This window comes from Meriones unguiculatus, chromosome 7, assembly GCF_030254825.1.
Source record: "Meriones unguiculatus strain TT.TT164.6M chromosome 7, Bangor_MerUng_6.1, whole genome shotgun sequence".
Taxonomy (NCBI): domain Eukaryota; kingdom Metazoa; phylum Chordata; class Mammalia; order Rodentia; family Muridae; genus Meriones; species Meriones unguiculatus.
Window position 1 is genome coordinate 20,119,548 of NC_083355.1, and position 25,083 is coordinate 20,144,630.

Here is a 25,083-nt window from a genome sequence, read left to right on the forward strand (position 1 = left end):
CATTCCCAGCTTGCTCTTCCTGCTTCCTGATGATGGTTTCCAATGTGGACCGCTAGTGTTTCAGCTGCCGTGCCCGCCTGCTGCACTCCCCCACCTGATCTCTGTGTCCCTTCTATCCCCTGCCTTCAACTTCATTCTTTATTGTCACTGTCTGAAGTATACAAGGCTGGGGTGTCTCAGCTGGTGGAGTCCTGGGTAGCACGCACAAGCCTTAGTTTGATCTGCAGTCCGATATGAGTCAGGCATGGTGGCACGTGTCTGTCATCCCAGCCCGCAGAAGATGAGGCGGGAGGGTTTTGATTTGCAAACATCTGTAATCCCACAACCTAAGTTCTACCAGGAACATTTTCTTATTTTTGCGTCAGTGAATCTTACTGTCCATCATGTGTCTTCATTTTGATCGGCTCAAGACCCAGAACTGAGGAATCATAGGTCCCTTCTACCCACAGGAGGTAGAGCAATGGGAGGCCCTTTTTTCAGTCCACCACCGCAGGCCTTGTGACCACCCACCGCTCACCTCCCCCAGCCAAAGGCTCTCTCAGGGGAGTTGTTCTGGGGAGCACCTAAGCAGCTAAACTCACCAATGACCCCTCTTATTGCTATGGTGGCTGGCCAAGTACAGGGACAGTTTGGTTTAACTTCTCTCTCATTTTAAAAAAGATTTATATTAATAAATATATTATATATATTTATTTTATTTTTTTTTAAACTCATAGCACTGGTAACCCAGGCAGTCTCCCATGGGATCGGGTGCATACGGGGTCATAGGGTTAAAGACACATGCAGTTTCTACAGAGGCCATAAGAGGGCGCTATGTCCCCAGGAACCTGAGTTAATAGACGGCTGTGGGCTGATGTGTAGGTGCTGGGAATTGAACCTGGGTCCTCTGGCAACAGCAGCAAGTGCTGTCACCCACTGAGCCATCTCTGTAGACCCTGCATAACTTACTTAGGTGGTTCAAGGTGGCCTGGAATTCAGGCGACCCTTAAACTTCCTGCCTCAGCTTTCCAAATACTGAGATTCCAAGTGTGAGCCTGGCCACCCCATCTAATTTTACCATTTATTTATAACGTGTGTGTGTGTGTGTGTGTGTGTGTGTGTGTGTGTGTAAAGCATGCTCATGCAGGTTATAGGTCAGCCCTGTGGAGTTGATTCTTTTATCTCTGTGAGTTCTTGGGACTGATCTCCCCAGGCCACTCTCTATGAAAGACCATCCAGTCAGTATTCAGATATCCTCTGACCAGCATAGGACACTGATAATAGGACCGTGATGCTCCACAGTGACATCCCACAAGTAGGAGGTGTGAGGCAGGGCCCCTGGCACAGGCTCACTCACATTGAGCTCTGCTTCCCAGGCAGCTGGGAGAGGGGCCCCTGCTGGAGCCTCTAATGAGGCCTTCAGCTCCACCGAGAAGACACAGCTGTCCAAGGACGGAGCCTTGGCTGCATCCACCAGCCCTGACCCCAGGCGCTTAGTCAGCAAGATCATCACAGCTGCGAGCTTCTGGGGGCTCATGTCTGCTAACAGCTGGCTCTGGCCAGGGTGTGTCCAGAGCTGAAGAGTAGGAAGTGTGGAGGGACCAGGAGGAGCCCACCTAACTCCGTTTTCTCCTTTACTCCCTGCTCTTCCTTCCACTAGGCCTGTCAGCAGAACCCTAAACAGGTAGGAAGATTGAAGACACCCGTGGCTAGATTCCTACCATCTCAGGCTCTGGTTCTGAATGAAAGAGGGAAACAGAAAGGCCGAGCACCATAAGGACCTTGGCAAGGGATGTCTCTCTGCCTTGTTAGGATCCTGGTCTCTGGATGGTACAGCCAAAAACAAACAAAAACAGTCCTGGGCAGAATGGCAGGGACAGATCAGGCAAGTACCTGAGTCAGGGGTCAGGCGGGGCAGGGGAAGGAACCTTGACTTCAAGTGACCTTGGAAATAGTCTCTGTCCTGTTCCAAATCAAGCAATACACTGGCCAGAGCCAGGGGCGGGGAGCCACATGGGTGCTGGGTGTGTTCTGGAGAAGCGTCTCAGCTTGGGGGAGAAGCAGCGTCTCAGCTTGGGGCTATTTCTCTGTTCTTTCTTGGTTACAGGCGGCACAGACCCTTGCCCTGCACCCGAGCCACGGCTGGATTCCCTTATTCCCACCCTCTTTCCTCCAGTTTGGAGCACTTCAGGCGCTCCCCTCCCCCACCCACTTCTACCTGCTCACCCCTCACCCTTATCCTCCATCCCCCTTCCTGGGTTCCCAGCTGGGCTGGAGCGCTGAGCCACTTTCTTTCAAGGAAGCCTGAGGGTTCTAAACATTGGAAAGGAGTGTGTATATGTGGGTGGGGGTGGGGGTGGGGCAGTGTTGCTGAGCAAGTCGGAATCTGAATGCTTCCTTGATGAGGATCAGGGAAGACATGGCAAGTAACTGAAACCCTCGTGTCCTCTTCAGCATGATTGACCGGCAGGCAGGTCAGAGGCCAGGTGTGGCTGGGATACTGACCTCCAGGTTAACCTACTAGCCAGAGCTTTCAACCAGAAAATCCTCTGTGAGGGTTAATGTTCCTTGCCAACTTGTCAGATCTGGAATTACCTAGAAGATAAGCCTCCAGGCACAGCTGTTAGGGATTATGCGGCTTCTGGACAGGCTTATGCAAAGGTGCGTGGTTGAGGTGGGAACATTGAAAGCAGTTTTACCAGTCTTTGGGTTTGGGCTCTGGGCTATATAGAAAGTAGGAAGGGGGCCGGCCAAGTACCAACTTTCCTCTCTGCTTTCTGACTGTGGATACTGTTACAGCATGGTCTGGTGCTTTGTATTTGCTTGCTAACTGTTTTGCTCCCTGAGGGCTGCTTGCTGTTTTTTTTTTTTTTTTTTAACCAGCAATCTATCAGGTACCCAAAATGAAACTATGTAACCTCGCTTCCAAATAATTCCTGGGGGCCTGAATAAATGTCTATACCCGGGCAGGGCAGAATTGAGGCAGGTGGTTCAAGGTTCCAAGCTTGGAGGACAGGAGGATCATGGGAGAGGGAAGAGAGGGGAGAAGGTAGAGAGAGAGGAGAAAAAGAGGCAGAGCCCCCATGGATTAGCATAAACAAACAGCATATAGCCGGGAGGAGTCTGCTCTGAGGACCAGTGATGGAAACGGCCCAGAGAAACACGTGCAAGCATTTATGGGATATTGGATGGGAAGTAGCTCAGCTAGGAATTATTAGAGCAATTGGCATGGCATGTGGGGTTGGGAGGTAAAAGATAGCTTAGGAGGGTAGTTTTTGCCCAGCCCCAGAGTTTAAGGCATATTAAAAATCTAACAGGTGCCTGTCTTTTATTGATATATTATTGGCTTAAATAACAGCCGCCGTAATAATCTATTGATTGATGCTAAACACCAATAACCAAGTTTTCTACAACAGGATACCTGTGACCCGCTGCTTCAAGTTCCTGAAGCCTAAACTTTCCTGCCAGGATGGACCCTGAACTGTGACCCAAGACAAGCTGTTCCCTTCCACAGTAAGCTGTCCCTTTCTCGAGTCACTGTGGTGGCTAAAGCTTCTTCAGGTTGAAGGACAGATAACTTCCTGGAATTCTGGGGGCTGGCTGCTGTTAGGTAAAATGACAAGCTATGTGTTTTCACTTCTGTAAACAAGCTTGGTTGCCCCAACTACACAGGACGTCCTTGACCACCTGAAGGTGGGAAGTTTGTGGGCAAGAAGTACTTGAAGAGCCGGGCGTGGTAGCCCACGCCTTTGATCCCAGCACTTGGGAGGCAGAGGCAGGTGGATTGCTGTGAGTTCCAGACCAGTTTGGTCTATGAAGCAAGTCCAGGACAGCCTCGAAAAACCAAAAAAAGAAGTGCTTGAGGATATATGCTTGTCCCTGGTTGGACGAATGTGGGAAGGATAGAACCTTGTGGGTCTTTCCTTCGAGCTCCTGTCTATAATGTAATTTGATGCTCTTGGGAGAGTATGGACCTGGCCAGTGTCCATCATCCTGGCCAGTATTCACTAAAGCTTGCTTCAGATTTGGCCTCCAAAATTGTGGTAGTGGTCTTAGTCTTACCCTGTGGGGTTCATATCTCTCCTTCAGGTCATTCTATCCCAGCAACAGGGATAGAATCTCTTCCAAAACGGCGGCAGGAGCTGAGGACAGTGACCTCCACTACTCACAGTCTGGGGGCTTCTCTGCCAGGCAGTGGACATGTGGGAGGCCACTTGAAAGAAATAAAGGCTGTCAGGGCCATATAAAGATTCAGACAAAGGTGCCAGCATGGACACCCAATTGACTTGGTTAAGACGGCCACCACCGGATGTGCAGGCAGCCATGTGTAAACCACCAAAGTGACTGTTATGTAATTCATCATGTAGCCGGCTCTGGCAAGAAGCCAGTTTTGTGTGATATTCTGCAAAAATGCCTTGGGATCAAGTGTGCATGTGTTTTCCCTGAGTGAAGAAAGCATGTCACATCTACCAGCAACTCTCTGCATCTTCTTTCCATCCTCCGTCCCTGGGTCCCAAACTTAGCACCATTGTCACTGTCAACCGACAGCCACATCCTGGGCAGAGGGGCTAAGGGTTCCAGAGATGGAACCTGATTTTCTCACATGCCTGGGGTTGGGGTGGGTTCACTTTTGACCTGACGATGTGTCCAGGAAGAGATGCTAAGGGGACCTTAAACATAATGTGTCTCACTGGCACAGGATGGAAGCCTTTGTGGCTGCTTGTTTTCCCCAAGGTCATTGTTGAAGGAAGATGGGAGCCTGGACCCCAGTCCGGAGGATAAGGCTTTCCAGAAGTCACTGTGTCACTGGCTGGACCTTGGTGGCAGTTCCTCTCCCTTGTTCTTGAGAGCTGTAGGCATGAGCTCCTTCCAAGGCTGTGAGAAACAGAAGCCTCTGGTGAGACAGCATTTCAACACCATGGCAGCCCTCCCTGTCCTTCAGGACAGTAAGAACACAAGTTTCCTCTTCCTCATCTGACTCTGTTCTGCAGCCACTATCTGGGATGGGGGGGTTGGGTGGGGCAGGGCTGTGTGATAAATATTGTTAACTGAAAACACATTTTAGGAACATTCTAGTGAGCACTTGGTAAACAAACAAAATATTTTCGATAAGTGATTTAGGAAACACGCTTAGGGGTGAGACCTAGTTTGTGCGGCTTTTGCCTAGCATGCAAGAAACTCCTGATCCTTCCCCAAGAGCAGGGAAAGCATAGTGGGTGTGTGCCTGTAAGCCCAGTACTCAGGAGAAGGAGGAGTTCCAGGCTACCCTCTGCTACAGAGGGTACTCAAGGCAAGCCTGAGCTACATGAGACTTGGTCTTCATAAAAAAAAAAAAAAAAAATTGTGGTACACAGGAAGAGTGTGCTGTGACAAACAGTTTGTCATCTCTGAGGAACAATCCTTTGGCTCCTTCTGTATCTCCTTCCGTGGAGGTCCCGAGTGGGAACGGAGCACAGATGTGGTGAGAGGAAGGGAGACAGGACTGCTGCAGTAGAGAAAAGAGGGTAAAGGTTCCTGGGAGGGGCAGGGGGAGACGTTGGAGGGCCTCCCTAACACAGGAATAGCAGGTCACTGGGGAATTCCGTGGGACTCACAAGTGAAGACTGGGTGTGTGTGTCCCTCCCCTATGGAATGATGAGCTCTGCTTTCTTCTCACCCCAAGGCTTGGAGAAGCTCCAGCCTCAGACAGGAGCCTGTAGCCCCGCCCCTCCTGCCATCACTGTGTCATCCACATGAAATCCCACACTGCCCCTCTAGCAGTTCTGTTTTCAGAGACTCCTCTCTGATATGAACGCAAACCACGTCAACGGGAAAAAGGGTTTATTCCTGAGCCAATTGTGCTGTGACCCTGGCCTGGAGCACAGGTTCAGGTTGCCTCAAGCAGCATATCCCGACGGGGAAGTTTTTATAGCTACATGGAGTTTTCATAGCTACAGACCTGCAGAAAATCATGGCATTTTCAAATACTTTGGTTTTGGAAATCTCAGATTGGTGGGGCTGAGAATAATTGGCTATTCTTAGCTTTTGAGTTGTTGGGTGTCAGTGGTTTGCTAAGTTAATACATCTTTGCTTGGTTGTGGGGTTGGTTTTGGTTTTGAGACAGGGTCTCATGGATCCCAGGCTGGTACTGAGCTCCCTTGGTAATGCAGAATCACCTTGAACTCCTCCTTCTCCTTGCTCCCTCCTTCTGGGGGCTGGGATTACAGGAGTGAGCAACCAAGCCACTCTTCACAAACAGAAAGCAGAGAACAGAGCGCAGGCTCAGAATGGCACTGGTCTTCACATTCTCAAAAACTCCTATCCCCAGTGGCCAACTCCTCCAGCAAGGCCACACCTCCTAAAGCTCCCCAAACAAGACCACAACCTGGTGACCAAGCGCTCAAATGCTAGAACCTCTGGGGGACATTTCTCATTCGGACCGTCAGAGAAACCAACCTCAGGATGAGTCTTTCTGAAGCAGGGTTGGTATTTCTTGAGAAACAGTCTTAGGGGCAGGAGAGACAGCTCATAATTTAACAGTCTGGTGGCTGTTGCTCGGAATCCTGGTTCCATTCCCAGCATCCACAAGGCAGCTTACACCTGTCTGTGACCCAGCTCCAAAGGTCAGACACCTGTCTTCTGGCCTCTGCAGGTACCTGCACACACACACACGTACATCACATGGGCACACACATGCACACACACACTATTAACGACAACAACAACAGAAGCTTTCAGAGCTAGGGGTCAAGATTCACGCCTGTAACCCCAGCACGGAGGCTGCATGACCGCCCTGCGCTTCCAGCCAGTCTGGTGACATCCGCAGCTCCAGGCTTGTCTGAGCCTTTCTTCCTTCCTTCATTTATTTTTTATGTACTTTGGTGTTTTGACTGCATGTATGTCTGTGTGTGAGGGTGTCGGATCCCCTGGAATAGGAGTGACAGACAGATGTGAGCTTTCACGTGGGTGCTGGGTACTGAACCTGGGTCCTCTGGCAGAGCAGCCAGTGCTCTTGACTGCCGAACCATTTCCCCAGATCCCCTACTTTTTGTTTGTTTGTTTGTTTGTATTCTTAAAGAAAAACCCCAGTGCCTGGGAGATGGGAAACGGTAGGATGTCTGTGTGTTTTCTACATAGCAAGTTCTAGGACAGCCAGGGCTGCATCAAGAAATCCTGTTACCAAAAACAGGTATGCATGTATACATGTAAATGTGTCTATGTGTGCACATGGGTTTATGTGTGGGTATACACCTGTGTTTGTGGTGCATACACGAGAGTGTTTATGTCTGAGTAAAAACACATGTATATCTGTGAGTGTGTACATGTATGCTTTTTGTATGAATATGCCTGTATGTATGTGCACATGCATGTTTTGTGTGCATGTGTGCATGGGAGCATATGCCATCCACATTTATATTTCTGTCATTTGTTCACACTGTGAATGCACATTTTTCTTCGTGTATACCTGCACATATGTGGGGTCTGTCCCATGTGTGTCCTTGTATCTGTGCCTGTTCTTCCTGTTTACTTACACACACCTGTGCTTAATGTGTGCATGTAGTCATACATACATGTGCACATGCTTCTTCCTGTATGTGTCCATGTGTCTGCATATTTCTCTGTGTGTGTGACAGTATGTGCCTGGTGTGCATGAGAGCAGATGTGTGTGTGTGTGTGTGTGTGTGTGTGTGTGTGTGTGTGTGTAGGAGTACATGTATGTCTGGGGGTTAAGGCAAAGGGCTGTTGTGAAATGGAACAATTTAGATAGAAAGACATATTTAGCCAACAGCTAATACCCACAGTCTGAAGTATGCAGGAGAGTTTCTGGGGAAAAGGAAAAAAAATGGAGGGGCAAGAGCACAGCCCTGGAAAGAGGGTCTAGAGATCCTGGGACAAGTCATCTTAGGAAGGACAGACACAGAGGAGGAGGAGGTGTGGGAATGCGGGGCAGGGGCAGGAGGAGCTCAGGAGGAGCCAGCTGGAAGGCCTCACTGGTTTCCTTGAGATGGAGATGTCATGCTGACATTTGCTGAAGCAGTGTCCATGACCTGTGGCTCCCTGCTGGAAGGGCGGTGGGTGGAAAGGTGGTTTCCTGGGGAAGCAGAGCCATATGGCGTGGAGGACTCTTCGGAGGAAAGGGTGTGTGTGATACTCCTGCCCCCTGGAGCCTCAGGGTCAGGCAGAGGCTCAGCATGATGCGGGTCCCTAGGGAAGAGCTGAAAAACCTTGATAAAAACCTTTCTCGGCTGGCTGGGGGAGGGGAGGAGAAGGGGAGAAAAGAGCACTGTACATTCTGCACACAGTCAGCCAGGGCTCTGTAGCCAGCTAGGTCACTCCGAGACCTTCTCTCAAAAACCTAAATAAGTAAACAAATATAGAAAGAAGATAGCAGGATATTCCTGAGGGGCTGACAGGAAGGCTTTGCTTCCAACAGACAGGGGAGTTGTGAATTAATGGGGGAGAAAATGGTGCACACACTTATCACCGGCACACAGGAGGCAGAGGCAGGTGGGTTCTTTGTGGGTTCAAGGCCAGCCTGCTCTACATGGTAAGTTGTAGGCTGTCCAGGGCTACATAATGAGACCATGTAAAAAAAAAATGTTTTTTTTTTAAAAGGGTCTGGGAATCTTCCCAGCTTTTCAAAGTTTATTCACTGATGGCTTTTCCAGCCACCCTATGTATTGTGTTAAGTGTACACAGGCGATCGGACCATTTCCTGGGAAATGAGCTTCCTAGGAAGGGAATTGATTGGTGGGGAGGCTAACTCTTTGATCAGGAGTTGAACACACTGTTGTCCATCCTGGAGCCTTTTCACATTCTCACCCCTCTACCCCAGGCAATTTTTATTTCTCCATAAGATCAATTTAGACATCCCATCCTCTAGGACCATGGTTCCTGCCTTTCCTAATGCTACGACCGACCCTTTTACACAGTTCTTTGTGTTCTGCTGACCCCAACCATAAAGTTGTTTTGGTTTGGTTTTTCGAGACAGGGTTTCTCTGTGTAGCCTTGGCTGTCCTGGACTCACTTTGTAGACCAGGCTGGCCTCTCACTCACAGAGGCCTGCCTCTGCCTCCCTGAGTGCCTGGGATTACAGCCGTGTGCCACTGCACCAGACTCATAAAGTTATTTTTGTTGCTACTTCATAACTAATTTTGCTAGTGTTATGAAGCACGGTGTAAAGATCTGCGTTTTCTGATGGCGAGCCTCCAGTGGAGGGAGCAAGTAAGTGCATTTAGTTCTTGCCGCCATCTTGAATTCCTGCCTTGAAGTCTCTGGATGATAAGCTATGAGCCATAAGCTGAAACAAACCTTTTCTTCCCCCAAATTGCTTTCAGTGGTCATGGCATTTTATCACAGCAATAGAAAGCCTAGCTAAAACAAGGTGTTTTTTTTATAATCATTGTGTTTGTGTGTATGTACGTGTGTGTGTGTGTATGAGAGAGAGAGACACAGAGAGAGAATGAGAGAGACCTTACAGAATCAATGTAAGGAGGAGGAAAGATTATTTCAGCCCGTGGTCTTCGAAGCGTCTATCTCTCTTGGTGAGGACGGTGTGGTAGGGTGTGGTAGAGCACAGCAGTACTGTTCATGGTGAACCAGGAGGCAAGGCAGGAAACAGCCGGAGATTACATATCCCCAGGGCTCGCCTGGGGGCCTGCGTCCTCCAGCTTGGCACGGTGTTCTAAGTTTCTGTGGCCTCCCAAAGTAATGCCGCCATGTTACGAAGTAAATACTCAAATCATGAATCAGAACAGTAGCTCTGTCTGGTCTTAAACTCATGATCCTTCTACCTAGACTCTTGCATGCCGGGATTATAGGTGTATGCCGCTATGCCTGGCTTCCATAAATCTCTTTACCGCAAGGAAGAATTCCTCCAGGTGTTGGGAGCTAGAGTGTGGAACTGATGTTGAGGTAGAGGCAGCTGGCATGTCTCCTATGCCTCGCTGTGGGTGTCTGAGTCTGCATTCCCAGAGAAGCCCTAGTCACGCTCTCTGTTCAGCCTCGGGGGCCCCCTAGCCCAGCGTCCTCTTCTGAGGTCAACAGGTCTCCATCATGAAGCTCTGAACGTTGGCGGTACCCGTTCTTCCAACCCACCAGGATGTCAGTCTTCGCTAGCTAGTCACTCCTCGCCACCTGATACATCTAAGACCAATACTGTAAGCCATGACTGTGATCTATAGGACAGACTGATAGGGTAGAGGGATAAAGGCCCGTTGAAGACCTGCTGAGCTGGGCTGAGGTCTGATCATCTAGATGTCTGCTCCCACCCCCATCATTGGTGGGCTAGAGAGACACACTAGTCACATCTTCAAATAGGACTGTGTTCACTTGCACACCCCCCCCCCCCCCCACACACACACCCCCCACATATATACACTCTGGCCCTAGTGAAGAGATGGCCATGAAGGAAATGAGTTTCAAGTGAAGTAAATGGTGGCAGGTAGCAATCCCTTTGCTTCCCTTCCCTGTAACTCTGGTGCTGCCACCCGCTTTGAGAAGGGGCTATAAAAGGATATTGTCTTAGTTAGGGATATCATTTCTGTGATAAAATTTTTTTAATAGTTTCCTAGGCTAGTCTCAAACTTGCAATCCTCCTGCATCAGCCTTTTTTTTTTTCCTTAAAAGATTTATTTATTTATTTTATACAGTGTTCTGTCTGCATGTAGGCCTACATGCTGGAAGAGGACACCAGAGCTCATTATAGATGGCTGTGAGCCACCATGTGGTTGCTGGGAATTGAACTCAGGACCTCTGGAAGAGCCAGCCAATGCTCATAACCTCTGAGTCACCTCTCCAGTCTATTCATCAACCTTCAGATCACTCACCCCAGGGCATGTTATAAATGAAGCCAGCCATTGCTGGCCTTGTTCCTCATTGACCTCTTCCTCCTTGCTCTTTGGACTCTGCATTCTCTCCACTCATGACCCCTTCCCAATCCATGGGAAGGAGGGCATAAAATTGGGGCAGGACAGAGAGAAGGCAGCGAAAGGACCCACGGTGTCTGAGCTCTTAAGCTTGCTGGCTTTTTGGCTAGAAACGGAGCAGCACCCGAAACTGCTCCCACTGCTTTCACCTCCTGGCAGAGCAGACGTCCCCACTTCCATTGCTTCTCATTATCCCCTCCTCCAAGAGAGGCAATAGAGGTGGTGAGAGTTATTGAAGTTCAGCATTCCCTCAGAATTCATAAAAGAAAGAGGAGGCCAGGGCAGTACTGTAGGCCACCTACTTCTCCACACGCAGCATGTTTAAAGAAAAAGAAAAATAGTTCATGTTCGGGCCCACTTATTTATTTTGATGAGGCAATACAATCACATTATTCAAAATTCAGGATGCCCAGAAGGTACCCAGTACCCAGTCCCCTCATTCACCCAGCTTCCTCCCCAGAGGATTGGATAATTGGATTTACTCAATTCTCAAAGAATGCAGAGATAAAGAAATATATACTCATATACCCTCCTCATTTTTAGTTTTTATTTTGTCTTTAAAGAATTCTCTTTTTTTGGGGGGGGGGCCGGGAAAGGGGAAGTTTTTGTTTGTTTGATTTAGGTAGGGTCTCTCTGTGTAGCCCTGGCTGTCCTGAAACTCTGTGTGGGGGTATGTGCATGAGAGTAGGTGGCCATGAAGAAGGCATTGGATCTCCTGGAGCTAGAGCTATAGATAGCTGTGAGCACCTAATAAGGATGCTGGGAACCGAACTCGGGTCCCCTACGAGAGCAGTGCGCACACTTAACTTCCAAGCCATGCACCTTTCCTTCATTGATAACAGTGCTGAGAACTGAACCTCATGCAGGATGGGCAGGCATCCCCTCGCTGAGCTGTGCCTCAGGGGCTCTGTCGATCACTGAGTCACATTTCCAGCCCTAGGTTTTGTGAGATAAGGTCTCGCCAATCCAGCCCCCAGCATGAAGTCTGGGATTGCAGCTGCGCACTATCACATCCTTCTCTGTTCTCTTCCCCTTAAAAACTCACATGGGGAGTGAAGTATACACAATTCTGCATGCCGGCATCTTCCCCCTCGAAGATCAATTCCTGTTGACATGTAATGACGTATCAGTTTTCAGCTTGGTATGCACTGTAAGGCTGGCCAGCCTGCGGGGGAATGATGTGTCTGTAGTTGCCTGTCACTTGGGTGTTTCTTTGGACCACAAGCAGTGAGGGGAAACCCTGAAGCAGGTCCCTCCAAGCCACGCCCTTCTCTAGCGACTCAGGCTCATTTGCATGACTGCTTCTGATTGGACAGGCCTTGTTTTGGGCTTGGGGTTCCCAGGCTTTCTGTTTCTCACTTCCGGTGTGCGTTCATGGTTCCCACCCCACCCCACTGTCCCAAACTGGCCACTGCAGGGCACAGAGGCCGTAGTTGCACAGAGCAGTGGAATAAAATAACCACGAAGCAGCGGGGTGTGGTGGGGTGGGTGGTGCACACCTCTGATCCCAGCACTCGGGGAGGCAGAGGCAGGCGGATCTCTGTGAGTTTGAGGCCAGCCTGGTCTACAAAGAGAGTCCAGGACAGCCAAGGCTACACAGAGAAATCCTGCCTCAAAAAAACAAAAAACAAAACAAAACAAAAAAGCAACATTATCACAGCACCCCAGTCACCTGCTGTCTCTGTGACCATCTTCTTGTAGAGAATGCAAGCAGGGCCGTAGCTGGGGCCACTCCTACTCCAGGCAAGTGACAAACAATCAGGAGACAGATAGGCCTGGTCCTGTCCAATGAGCCCTTCTATTGCCTCTTCAAGACTCTCACAGACTCAGGTCCAGGAGAAGGGGCTGCGATTGGGGAAATGAGGGCTGAGGGAACCCTAAGGACGGACATCCCTTTTGGACTGAAATCCTAGAATGTCAGAGCAAACTGAAACTCCAGGGGGTGCAGGGGTAGGAGGAGATGAAAGAGGCTTAAGTAAAACGGAATGTGGACAAAGAATCGCAGCTCATTTGTGGATGTGCAAGACTGAGAGGAGACCCCACTTTGGGGTGCCTAGAGGGGTTATTATCATTGCAGGGTCCTCAAAGCTACTATGAGGTACCACTGTGTGTCAGGCATTATGGGTTTGGGATGCTCCAGGCGGGGAGGGAGAGACCAGAAGGGCAGCAGAAGAGAGAGGGGCCGTCAGAGATGTGGGGACACAGGAGAGAGCCAGATTGCCCTTGTGCATCGCCCAGCTGCTGCTCTACTCCCCAGCCCCTGGCTAAACTGTCCATCCAGGGACATTTAATGGTGAGTAAAGCCCCCATGGGAGAAGGCAGGGAGGTTGGGCGCACAGGTGGCAGTCTCGGACAGGCAAGCCAGGGGGTTGACCTCACAGGCCCCGACATCCTGGCCCTCCCGGAAATAAATAGAGTCAGCGGAGTAGAAGGAGGGGTCCTCATCAAAGAAGTTGTAGGGTCGGAGGAAGAAGCCCACGCCGTTCCCCACAGTCACCGTGTTGGGGATGTCTTCGGAATGTGGGATGTGCAGAAACCCAGCCGTCACCCAGGCTACCAAGTCCTAGCAGGAGAGAAGAACCGAAGATGGTGAGGCTGGCTAGACACGCCCTCCCTGCACAGTGGCCTTTCGGGGAAGAAGCTATTCATGAGCCCATAGATCTTGAATCTTTTTAAACAGTGTCTCCTTCCACCGTCCTAGAAGTCTAAACATAAGAAGCTCTTTTCGTGTTGGAAACAACATCTGCCTCCCTGAGCCTGGCTCGAACATTCATCTCTGATGTTTCCCATCACAGAGGGTGATCACTACAGGCTAATTCAGCTTTTCTTTCCTAATTCTAAAGTGTAACTCAGGGGAGCATTGTGGAACAGACATTCAGGGCTTAGAAGGGTGAAGTGCTTGATGTGGAGAATACAGCCGTCGAGGCGGGGCTGGGAGTCGTGGTCTGTGGTTTTCTCTGGTAATTTCCAGCCCTCTATGTGTCCTCAGGCCTGAAAAGGGCTCAGTCTACATACAAAGCAGAGGCTTTTAGGGCTTTCGGTTTTAAGGTGGAAGTTGTCTGCACATGAGTCCCCAGCTCTAGAGTGTCTCTAGAGCATTGGTTCTCAACCCATGAGTCATGACCCCCAGAGAGGTCATATGTCAGATAGCCTGAACATGAGCTCTTGACATTACAGTTCACAGCTATGAAGTAGCAAGGAAATAACGTTACAGTTGGGGGTGTCACCACAACATGAGGAACCGCATTAAAGGGTCCCAGCGTTGGGGAGGTTGGGAAGCATGGCTCTTAAGGAAGTGATCACACCCACGAAAGGCAGCTCCACCTCCGTGGAGTTCAGACGGTTTTCAGGGAGCCAGCAGTGAGAAAGTGAAGCTTACCCTCATGCCCCATCTCCGTCCATCCCACCAACAGCTCACCTCTCCGGCAATGGTCTCATTGTTGATGAAGTCACTGAAATCCACCGTGGGCGTCCACGGGTCATTCTGGTTGAAGATGCTGGAGCTGCTAGGCTCCTCCTCCTTCCTCTGGGTCACGGCCAAGCGGTACCTACAAGGGCATGCCCGTTGACGACGGAAGCGAGCCCAGCGCTCTGACCCTCAGCTTCCATATTCCCTCTCACAGCAACACCAGGAATAGAATTCCTGTGACCACACTGGAGGCTCATGTCACACCCCTGCCATTTCACAGTACAACCCACCCCCACCCACCCTCAACAGAAAAGAGTTCTCCTTTCCTGGCTTTAGCTCTCCAAGGGGAAAAAAAGGACACCGCTACCCTACCCCTTGAGCCCAGAGACAGGCAAGGTCTGAAACAGTATGACCTGTTTCCCGTTATCCCTCCTCTGCTCCCGCTCTGTCCCAGGGCTCACCTTCCCCAGCCCACTCTCAGCACCCACGGCTCACCTCCCCCAGCTGAAGGCTTTCTCTATGGGGCTCTTCGGGGGCAGTGGCTCCCCAGGGAAGCTGAGTATCTGGATTCGGTAGCCTCGCCGGTGACCCCACTTGTTGCTGTGGTTACTGGCCAGGTACAGGTAGCGGGGGCTGGCACCCCCCAGGGGGAAGGCAGCTTCCTCCTCTGTCTCCAGCAGCTTCCGAGTCACCTGCAGCCTCTGGATCTGGTACTCAGGATGCCAAGGTACATTCCCGGGGACAAAAGCCATGTCCTCCGCCCAGGCCCAGTTCTTCAGCCCTGTGTAAAGTAAGGGCTCGTCATTTGACCACTCTGGCCATTTCTGCATCTACCTGACATCAGAGAGCAGCCCAGGACTGACTGGGTTCTTTGCTTCCTTCCCTGCCCCAAGAACTCCCCAATCCTCCAGACAAAACTTTTAACCTATTAATAGGGACTAGAGCTACGGCTTAACAGTTAGGAGTGCGTAATGCTGGCAGGCGATGGTGTCCTACACTTTTAATCTCAGCACTTGGGAGCTAGAGAAAGGTGGATCTCTGTGAGTTCAAGGCCAGCCTGGTCTACAGAGAGGGTTCCAGGATAGCCAGGGCTGTTAAGCAAAACAAAACAAAACAAAAAATGAGGGCATAATGTTCTTCCACAACGGATGCTGGGTCCCTCACAAGTACCTAGAACTCCAGGGGCTCCACTCCTTCTGGCTTCTGGTGGGCTGTATGGCTCGTGTGCACAGCCTACCCTCAGACACGTAAGTAAAAACGAAAAATAACTCTGTGCTTGTCCCTACAGCTACAGCAGAGCAAGGGAGAAACCCTCAGGGTGGGCTAGGGCTGGCAGAAGGGAGGTCCTTGTGCAGGCCCCCTTGTGGATGCTGGGAAGCCAGCAGCTGTGGAAGCAGCATGAGCGGGACAGCTGTCTCTACCACACACAGTGGACCCCGGGACCGAAAGCATCAAGAGAAGACTGACGCTGGGTGCTGACGTCAGTGATCCCAGCACTCAGCGAGGCAGAGGCAGGCAGATTTATGTGAGTTGGAAGCCAGCCTGGTCTACAGAGTGAGCTCCAGGACAGCCAGGACTACACAGAGAAACCTTATCTTGAAAAACCTTAAAAAAAAAGAGTGCAGCCAGGAGTGGTGGCACACTCCTTTAATCCCACACTGGGGAGGCAGAGGCAGGTGGATCTCTGTGAGTTCAAGGCCAGACAGCCAAGGCTATACAGAGAAACCTCCTCTCAGAAAAAAAAAAAAGGTAGTTTAACAGGGACAGCAGGGACAGAGGGTATCCCTGGGACCTAGTGAGAGTTCTGAGATATTTCATAAGCAGAATAAGAAAAAAAAAAATCAGGTGATGACTCAATGCAGGAAGAAAAAAGAGAAAGATGATCTTAAATCATGGAGCCTTGGCTGTCTCTGTGAGCTAGCGCAAACTCCAGGAGCCATCTGGAACTCTCCACAGCAGCCGGGCATACCCCTGCACTGAAGGGAATGGTGCCGGGAAAGAGATAAAAAATCAGGGAAGAGCAGGGCCTCTCTCCCAGAGAAATGTAAAACAGAAGTTGTTCCAAGACTGGCTTGCATGCCCAGAGGCGCAGCAAACCCAAACCCATCCTCCATGGCGGAGGCACCACAGGCCGGACAGAGCCGAGCTGGAAAGCAAACAGCTGCTTGCTTGAACAGAAGCCCGTGTAAGCTGAAGGGACCTTGTGAAACCAGACCCCGCCTTCTCCCCCGAGGTTAGCCATTTCCCAAGACTTCCTAAGGACGCTGTGTGTGTGAGGATCTGGCAGCTTTGTACCCAGCTGGGAAGCTAAGATCCGCATAAAACCCAGCGGCCCCTTCTCTCCCAGCCAGCGCAGAGGGAAGCATGCGCCTCCAATCTGACCCTTGCTCCCCACCTGGAGGAGCCCCGTCTCCCTCGGGATGTCTAACCTGCCACATCCAGGTCCACTTTGAAGTGACCGCTGTGAATGTGCACGGTGCCCAGCGTGTGCTCCCCAACTCGGTTCCCGAACCTCTCACCGGCGCCGAAGAAGAAGGCCGAGCTGATGTAGCCGGTGGCGTGGAATTTGACTTCTATAGCCCCGTTGGGGTGGAACACCATGTCCCACACATAGTCATAGTTGAGCAAGGTAGACACGGATCTGACCACAAGCACCGTCTCCACGACGCCCCCAAAATAGTAGGAGTAGAAATCCGAATGGTGTCGCCGTAGCGGGAGGCCCTGGTTCTGTTCAAACACACAGAACGCATCACGTAGCGTCTTGGGGGTCTGAGATTCCTGAAGGAAATGCCAGTCCGCATAGGTGGCGAGGTAAGGGCAGTCCACCCCTCGGGTCAGAGTGGTAGAGTATTTGCCAATGCCGAAGTTACCATCCATGTAGCAGGTCGTCATTGCTGCTGGGGAATTGCCACCATACAGGGCTATGGCCTCCTGGACACTGATCTCATAGGCTACCCTTTCCCCTCGAAAGCGGATATCAAAGATCCTTGGGCCGGTGAAAGCACCAAGGCCAAAAGAGAAAGTCCACAGTGAGGAGGTCACTCGACTCCCCTGGACACTGAAGCGGGGTCCCTGGGGATGAAACTGCAGAGGAGGAGCTGGACCTGGTGGCACTGAGGATCTTAGGGACCAGGACCCACCTGTACCATTGTCTGGGACCAGCACCACATTCACCAGGCCAGCCTCAAACTGGTCCTCCAGCCGAGCCAGACTCTCATAGTAGCGGCCTTGATAGAACACCTTCTGGATGGTCCACAGGGCAGGATCCAGGGCCTTGTGGTCTATCAGCAGCTCCAGGCCAATGGGGTGTAAGTAAAACCCAGCCCCCGAGAGGTTGTAATACAAACCAAACCAGGTAGCCCGGTCCCCCGATTGCAAGCCACGGGGGGCTGTCGTCATGGCTAACAAGTTGTGCCCCTGGTGTTTGTAGAAGCAGCAGTGGTGGAGGAGCCCAGCAGCCTGGGGCAGCTCTCTGTGGAAGATCATCTGGTTGATATCCAGATACTCCCTGGCCAGCACAGGACGCCGGTAATAGGGCAGGGGGCCACCACGGCGCTCCACTGTCACATCCCGCATGTAGGAGGGGTGAGGCAGGGGCCCCACCACCAGCTCACTCACGTTGGGCTGTGGTTGTGCACCAAAGAAGATGATGGCCAGGGCCTCCCGGGCAGGTGGGGGCCCCCCTCTGTCCAGGTGGGCCAGGGCTGCGGCCTTGGCAGGCAGCTGCAGCTCCACCGAGAAGACACAGTTGTCTGAGGGCTGAGCCTTGGCTGCATCCACCAGCCCTGGCCCCAGGCGCTTGGTCAAAAAGCTCATCACAGCTGTCAACTCCTCGGGGTTCAGGTCTGCAAATAGCTGGCTCTGGTCAGGGTGTGTCCTGGGCTGGGCACTAGGAGGAATGGAGGGGCAATGAGGAGGTTGGCTCTGTCCAGCCCCGTCTCCACTCCTGCCAGCTAGCAGGACACAAACCAAGGCAAAGATGGTAATGACAGCCAGAGCAAGGAGCACCAGGGTGGTCTTCTGGGTCATTGTTCCCTAAAGAGCCGGGCTTCTATCAGAAATGGACTCCTTTCAACTGTGGAGCTTCCGATGCTTTCGCTGAGGGTGGGAAGGAGGAGGAGGAGGAGGAGGAGGAGAAGGAGGCTGGAGCCAGGGCTGGGAGGCGGGTCTGAGCTGGCTGCAGTGATAGCCACAGACCTTACATGGCTTTACATGGCTTTGTCCTCCAGCTTCTAAATCAGACTGTGCTCTCTGGGTCAGGGTTGGGCTTGGGGAGAGCTAGGGTTGAGGGAAGGGGGAGGAATCCAATCTGGGCATGGGAAATCCACTACCAGTGAGGAGCCGGGTCTGCTCCAGAGCCCAGTGCTCCTCAGATGGAGTTCTTCCCCAACTCCCACCTTTCGAGGGCCAGATGCTTTCTTTGCTTTCACTGTGAAGTTATTGTTTTGTCAAGGAAACCCTCACTTCCAGCCTCTTTCCCAAGAAACATTCCTTGGCCAGGTTTACCTACTCCCAACCCCCATGGATCTTTCTGTTGCTGATTTCCTTGGCCAGAGTCCTTTATATCCTCTTGGGAGCTCTACGTGACTTAAAAAGCCAAACTCAAAAATTTTGCAAACCATTTTATTACCAACTACACCATTCCTTTTAGAGAAGTCTAGTATAATGTGAACACCAGTGAGCTTTGACAGTTTGCAGTATTTTAGGGTATTCCAAAACCATTTTCTAATAAATTATCATTTCAGTCACTGGCAGAAGCCAGGGTTAGTGGTGCCTGTCTTTAATCCCAGCAGTCTGGAGGCAGAGGCGGGCTGATCTCTGCGTGTTGAAGCCAGCCTTGTCTACACACCAAGTTCCAGAATGTAGGAAGACCCTGTGTCAGAAACAAACACAAAACAAACAACAAAACAGCAGGAAGCAAGAATCAACCCCCAAGGGGCTACCCAGGATGTTTATCCAGGAACAGAGGGTGGGAACCCTGGGGCGCGGGCGAGAAGTGTTATCTCACTCTCCACTCCCGGGCCCCCGCACATCCTTAGCCTATAAGCCTTCATAGGAAAAGGAGGGCAAGTTGGGGACACAGGCTGCCAGATGCGGGGTGCAGGCCACGGGGTTGACACTGCAGAGCCCAGCATCCTGGTCCCTCTCAAAGTAGATGCTGCCAGGAGAGAAAATGGAGGGATCTTCATCGAAGAAATTGTAGGGCTGGAGCAAGAAGCCCACTCCGTTCCCCACAGTCACTGTGTTGGGGATGTCCTCAGCGTGGGGGATGTGCAGGAAACTGGCCGTCACCCAAGCCACCAGATCCTGTAGGGGGAGGGGGGAGTTGGAGGCTTTTGGAGGCGAAGGATCTCCTCTTAGCTCCAGTTTCCCAGCCTCCAGCCTCAGCACGGCTTTTGCCTCTTTGCCAGCCATATTCCTACCCAGAACACCTGACAATCTGTGGAAGGAGCTGCACAGGGCGCCACTGTCGTGACTACGTTCGCCCTAGTAGGGATGACCTGTATTGGACAGAGGCTGGACAGCTAAGGTGCCAGGAAAAGAGAAAGCTTTTTCCACACTCTCTAAGCCACCAACCTCTCCTAGGAGGGTTTCGTTGTTGATGAAGTCAGCAAAGGCCACGGTCGGGGTCCGCATGTCATTCTGGTAATAGATGCTGCTGCTGTAGGGTTCCTCCTCCTTCCTCTGCGTCACCACCAGCTGGTATCTGACCGGGAATTGTAGGCAGTGTTGGAAAAAAATCAAAGAGCTTTATAGGCCTGGAATCCCTTGGTCAGATTCTGGGACAAGTTCCCATCCTGTCCTTATCTACTTGAATCTGAGGGCAGGTCCAGGATCTGGGAGTGGCACTGGGGACAAGTCCTTCCCTCACACCCATTCCCGGGGCCCTCCTCACCTCCCCCAGCTGAGAGCCCTCTCCATGTCGCTCTCCAAGGGTACATGTACACCAAGAGGGCTGCGGATCTGGATTCGGTACCCGCGCTGGTGACCCCAGGCGTTGGTCTGGTTGGTAGCCAGGTAAAGGTATCGGGGAAGGGGGCTCCCCCAGGGAAATGCAGCCAGGTTCTCCCTGCTCAGGACCTGCCTGGTCAGCTGTGGGCGCTGTATCTGAAGCTCTGGGTTCCATGGGGCCGCTACGGGCTTAAACACCACATCTTCAGCTACCACCCAGTTTTCCAAACCTGTCAGGGTGAGGAAAGGGAGAGTGCTATACACCAGGTGAGGTTGCTTGGACAGGGCCCTTGGGCTCCTCTTTGATGCCTATAGCACTGGCCTGCCAAAGACGTCAGAGAGCACCTGGGCAAGTGCTAGCCTGGCTTTTTCCAACCACTAGTCACGTGTGGCTACATATACGAAAAACTCAGTTCTCCAGGCACACTAGCTATAACTTAAAGAGCTCAGTATTGTTAGGCACAGTTGCACATACCTGCAATCCAGCACCTGGGAGGCAGAGGCGGGAGGTGACTGCAAAGTCAAAGCCAGACTAATCTACATAGAGAGCTCCAAGATAATCAGGGATACAGAGTGAGACCCCATCTTAAAATACATAGATAAGCAAGCAAATAAATAAAAGCCCAAAACCAGTCTAACATGTGGTGAGACCCAGCCTCAGATAAACAACAAACTGCTTGGCAGTCATATATGACTAGATACAAAATGTTTCTGCCCCCACAGAAGGCTGTAGTAGCATCGGCCTACCCAGTAGACCTTAGAATAGTTTGCTTCTGATTCCCACTTCCTAAATCTTTACAGCAAACCCAATCAATGCTGTTTTATGACTGTGCTCAACACACAGAGAAGCACACACACGGAAACACTCCCGTGAATAAGAGAGACTAGTCTCAACGTGACCTGGAAAACACAATCCCCTTCCGCTCTGCAGTCCCTGTATACTCCTCCCAGCTCTAGGACCCCGATCTCATGGCAGAGGGGACACTAGTGCTAGTCTCTTTCAAAAGATTCACAGCTTTCCATCACCATCCAGGAGCTTCTTAAATCCTATTGGACCCGAACACACGCAACCCAACACATTACTTGATCCCTTTTTTTCGGGATCAGGACATTTGGTTCCCTTAAATGAGACCACGATGCCCACACTAGAAAGCTTGTAACTGGCTCTTTAATGCCCAACGATGCTGAAGAGTTTTCCAATTGGACAGTCACAGTCCAAGCATGTCAGATTAGAATCTATTGCCATCGTGTTCGTTATAAGTTCCGTTTCTTGTTCCAAAACCCACAAGCACAAATGCAGTATTCAAGGCATGAATGCCAGGGCTTCATACACATTTCCTTCATACACAACGCTAGTGCAGCCACTTCCTGCTCCACCTCCCATGCCCTCCTCAGTTTCCCCAAGCGTAAAATGCAGGTCTGTCTGGTGGATTTTGCTTCTTTCTGGGTCCGTGCCTGTGCTTTCATGAGCCTGGGTTCTGTCCTCCAGAGTATCTGCCCGGGACAGCAGGCCATCCTAGCCTTGCTGCAATAGTGGACAGTTCACAGTGATGACAGGGTAGGTAGGACGCCCTTTCCCACACTAACTGCAGCACCACCCCAGCCCTGACAACCTCCCTCCCCCCAAGTACCACGCACAACATCCTTACCCTACTGAAAGCCTTTCAGCCACACTTCTGGTTACCTCTGCTCTAGTCCATGGCCTCCCCACCCACCTTAAGCTCGAGCAGCAAGTGCCTCCCTCTAGCCCCATCTAATTCCCACAGGGTCAACTCCCTCCTTGAGAGGGTCCCTCAAGGCTAAGCCAGCCAGGCACAGCCATTACATTTAGACTAGTTTCACAACTGCCCATGTGGGGCAGGGAGGGGGTCAGAGGGTAGAAGCTGGGCAAAAGGAACCCCTTTGACCTCTGGCCGGACATCCTGTTAGGACTGCAGCTGCGCCCAGGCAATGCTCCCGGGGGGCTTCCCGCCCTGGGCCCCATTCCCAGCCTTCAAGCCTCAGTCCAAGAACTCACCTGCCACATCCAGGTCCAGTTTGAAGTGGAAAGCGTGTGTGTGCACTGCTCCCAGCACTCTTTCCCCGACTCGGTTCCCAAAGAGGAGGCTCTCGGCCCCTCCACTCAGGAAGGCTGTGTTGATATAGCCGGTGGCGTGGACACGCCCTTCGAGCGCCCCATTTGGGTGCAGCACAACGTCCCAAATGTAATCGTAGTTGCCCACTGATGACACCGACCTGACCACGAGGCTCGAGCTGGCCAAACCACCGTAAAAGTGACCCCCAATGGAATTGTGGTGCCTTCGAAGGGGTAGTCCCTGGGCCTCCTCGAATACACACACGGCCCCTGGGAGTAGCTGGATTGAACCTGTGCCTACGAGTACGTGGATGTCCACTACTGTGGCTTGGTAGGGGCAGTCCACCCCCCGGACCAAGGCTCGGCTGTTTTTGCCAAGGCCATAGCTGCTGTCCAAGTACCGGATCATCATTGTCTTGGGGGAATCGGCACCGTAAACTGTCAGGCACTCCTGGACACTAACCTCATAAGCCACACGCTCACCCTTGAACCTAACATCAAAAATTCTTAAGCCACTGAACACCCCATGACCAAAGGTAAATGTCCAGAGGGGAGATACCACTGAGTTTCCCTGTACACTGTACTGGGGAGCCTGGGGGGAGAGCTGAAGAGGGGGAAGAGGGTCTGGAGTGACTCGAGATCTCAGAGAGGAAGCCCCATTTGGAGTGGGTAGAGGAACCTGAATCACTTCTAGGTGGCCAGCTTTAAACTCCCTTTCTAACTGGGCCAAGTCTGCATAGTAGTGCCCAAGGTAGAAGACCTGCTGGACCACCCAGTGGGCTGGGTCCAGGGCTCTGTGGTCCAGCAGTAGCTCCAGCCCCACTGGGTGAAGGAACATTCCAAGACCTGAGATGTTATGGTAGAGGGCTATCCAGGTAGACCGGTCCCCTGAACGAAAGCCACTAGCAGTAGCATGCAGAGGTGCCAAGGTGGAGCCATTGTAGTTCAAGACAGAAGCCAGAAAGGTGGGTGCCTTCGTCAGCTCTACCTCTTTCAAATGCCTCCATATCTGAAGAAACTCAGTTCCCAGGATGGGGCGCCGGTAGTAGGGCAGGGGGCCACCACGGCGCTCCACTGTCACATCCCGCATGTAGGAGGGGTGAGGCAGGGGCCCCACTACCAGCTCACTCACGTTGGGCTGTGGTTGTGCACCAAAGAAGATGATGGCCAGGGCCTCCCGGGCAGGTGGGGGGCCCCCTCTGTCCAGGTGGGCCAGGGCTGCGGCCTTGGCAGGCAGTTGCAGCTCCACCGAGAAGACACAGTTGTCCGAGGGCCGAGCCTTGGCTGCATCCACCAGCCCTGGCCCCAGGTGCTTGGTCAAAAAGCTCATCACAGCTGTCAGCTCCTCGGGGTTCAGGTCTGCAAATAGCTGGCTCTGGCCAGGGTGTGTCCAGGGATGAATTCTGGGAGGTATGGAGGGACATCGAGGAGGCTGGCCGGAACTGCCTTGCCTGGTCAGCAAAACATAGGCCAGAGCAAAGACAGTGACAAGAGACAGCACCAGAGACACCAGCAGAACCTTGAGATTCATGGTTGACGCTGAGCTGCATCAACCTAACAGCAGCACTTTTCTGTTTTGACATCAAGGCAGCCTTATATTCAGGATGGAGGGGAATGGACTAAGCTCCACCCTGGAGGCTGGTCAGGAAATTTCTCATCCTACTTTATGTAATTCTGTTCCAATTTTCTGTGCCGTGGTTTGGCTCCTCCATCACTTAGACCACACGAGCAGGGATGGAGTAACCACACTAAGCTACCTTGTAACCGTCAACAGTTCTGAGAAGGCAATTTCTGATGCACAACCCTTTCTCTGTGTTGCACATAAGTACTAACAAAACAAAACGGAACACCTCTTGGCAGAATTACAGCCCAACTAATAGTTCCTGGATCCACTGCCCAATTCAGCTCTATGTGGGATCTAATGCAGTGAGTGCCTGACTTGGGAGGGGCAGGCCTTACTCCTATCATCAGAGAAAAGACTTGGTGAGTTTCTGAGCTTTGTGTTCAGATTTGTACAGCAATCCTGTCTAAGTTGTATAGCCTTAAAGGAGCTACTTATTCTGCGTTTCTTGCCTATAACAGCACAGTGGGACAGTCACTTACAATACCAACACTCAAGAGGGTTGTCCTGAGTTCAAGGCCTGCTTTTGACTAAGTAAAAGGTTACTAAGGAAGTACTTAGTAACCCCACAGGCAGAGCTGCTAGCCACTGGCTCTAAGCTCTGGGATAGAGCAGAGTAGATGCCTCTCCCTTGTTGGAACCTTAAACCTCTGCAGACAATGAGAGTCTCCCTGGAAATTTGAAGTCTACTTGCCAGGAGGGAGGTGATGATACTTTATTTCAGAGGGACGTGAGTCTCCTATGAGCCCTCTGAGTCATTTTAAACCAAGACCAGGATTTCCCTCAGAGACAAGTTGCTATGGTGGGAAAGGACAGACGGGCAGGGTAAGCCTCAGCAGCCCTCCCCATGCAGAACTCCAGCAGCCTCTGCTGGCGGCTCATGGGTATCACTGGGAAGGAACAGGGATCTGGTATCCAACAGAGGCAGCTTTCACATAACCCAGCTTCAACACAAAGCAGGACCCACTCCTTCCTGATGGTCATAAGCTTTGCTCTTGCCACTAGGAAGAAAAATGAAGCAGTTTGACCAGCAGATGTCCACACAACAGGCTGGCAGAGCATCTGTGACGGTGAGTGTCTGAATGTTCATGTGTGATTACTATGTACGTCTCTCAGTCACCCAGAATACGGCACCAGGGCC

The 25,083-nt window shown here is 51.6% G+C and overlaps 2 protein-coding genes and 1 long non-coding RNA gene across 4 annotated transcripts; 1 reads left to right on the plus strand and 2 right to left on the minus strand.

Annotated features, from left to right (window-relative positions):
• Positions 1-2,365: 2,365 nt before the first annotated feature.
• On the plus strand, positions 2,366-4,448 carry LOC132655129 (uncharacterized). Its single transcript, XR_009592768.1, has 2 exons — positions 2,366-2,640; positions 3,396-4,448. It is a non-coding gene; the product is annotated as an uncharacterized LOC132655129 (long non-coding RNA).
• A 6,785-nt stretch (positions 4,449-11,233) lies between these two features.
• Positions 11,234-18,325, minus strand: Aoc3 (amine oxidase copper containing 3). Of its 2 annotated transcripts, none has more exons than XM_021641190.2 (4): positions 16,725-18,325; positions 14,791-15,076; positions 14,305-14,434; positions 11,234-13,449 (listed from the first exon to the last, which is right to left on the minus strand). In XM_021641190.2, the coding sequence occupies exons 1-4, from the start codon at positions 18,322-18,324 to the stop codon at positions 13,174-13,176; spliced, it is 2,292 nt and encodes a 763-aa protein (XP_021496865.1). In that variant the 5' UTR covers position 18,325; the 3' UTR covers positions 11,234-13,173. The 2 variants fall into 2 exon arrangements, with proteins under 2 accessions (XP_021496865.1, XP_060242648.1); XM_060386665.1 differs by lacking the exon at positions 16,725-18,325 and adding an exon at positions 15,466-15,811.
• Positions 18,326-19,326: 1,001 nt separating this feature from the next.
• Positions 19,327-24,949, minus strand: Aoc2 (amine oxidase copper containing 2). Its single transcript, XM_021641191.2, has 4 exons — positions 22,265-24,949; positions 20,192-20,477; positions 19,873-20,002; positions 19,327-19,602 (listed from the first exon to the last, which is right to left on the minus strand). Exons 1-4 carry the CDS (start codon positions 23,850-23,852, stop codon positions 19,336-19,338), a joined length of 2,271 nt encoding a protein of 756 aa, XP_021496866.1. The 5' UTR covers positions 23,853-24,949; the 3' UTR covers positions 19,327-19,335.
• Positions 24,950-25,083: the final 134 nt, after the last annotated feature.

Coding starts and splice junctions, on each gene's coding strand:
- Aoc2 (XM_021641191.2), bottom strand. CDS start 23,852: ATGAATCTCAAGGTTCTGCTGGTGTCTCTGGTGCTGTCTCTTGTCACT. Junction 20,478..22,264: donor ACTGGACCTGGATGTGGCAG/GTGAGTTCTTGG, acceptor TCACCCTGACAG/GTTTGGAAAACTGGGTGGTA. Junction 20,003..20,191: donor AGGGCTCTCAGCTGGGGGAG/GTGAGGAGGGCC, acceptor ATTCCCGGTCAG/ATACCAGCTGGTGGTGACGC.
- Aoc3 (XM_021641190.2), bottom strand. CDS start 18,324: ATGACCCAGAAGACCACCCTGGTGCTCCTTGCTCTGGCTGTCATTACC. Junction 15,077..16,724: donor AGTGGACCTGGATGTGGCAG/GTTAGACATCCC, acceptor TACTTTACACAG/GGCTGAAGAACTGGGCCTGG. Junction 13,450..14,304: donor ATGAGACCATTGCCGGAGAG/GTGAGCTGTTGG, acceptor CTCTCCTGCTAG/GACTTGGTAGCCTGGGTGAC.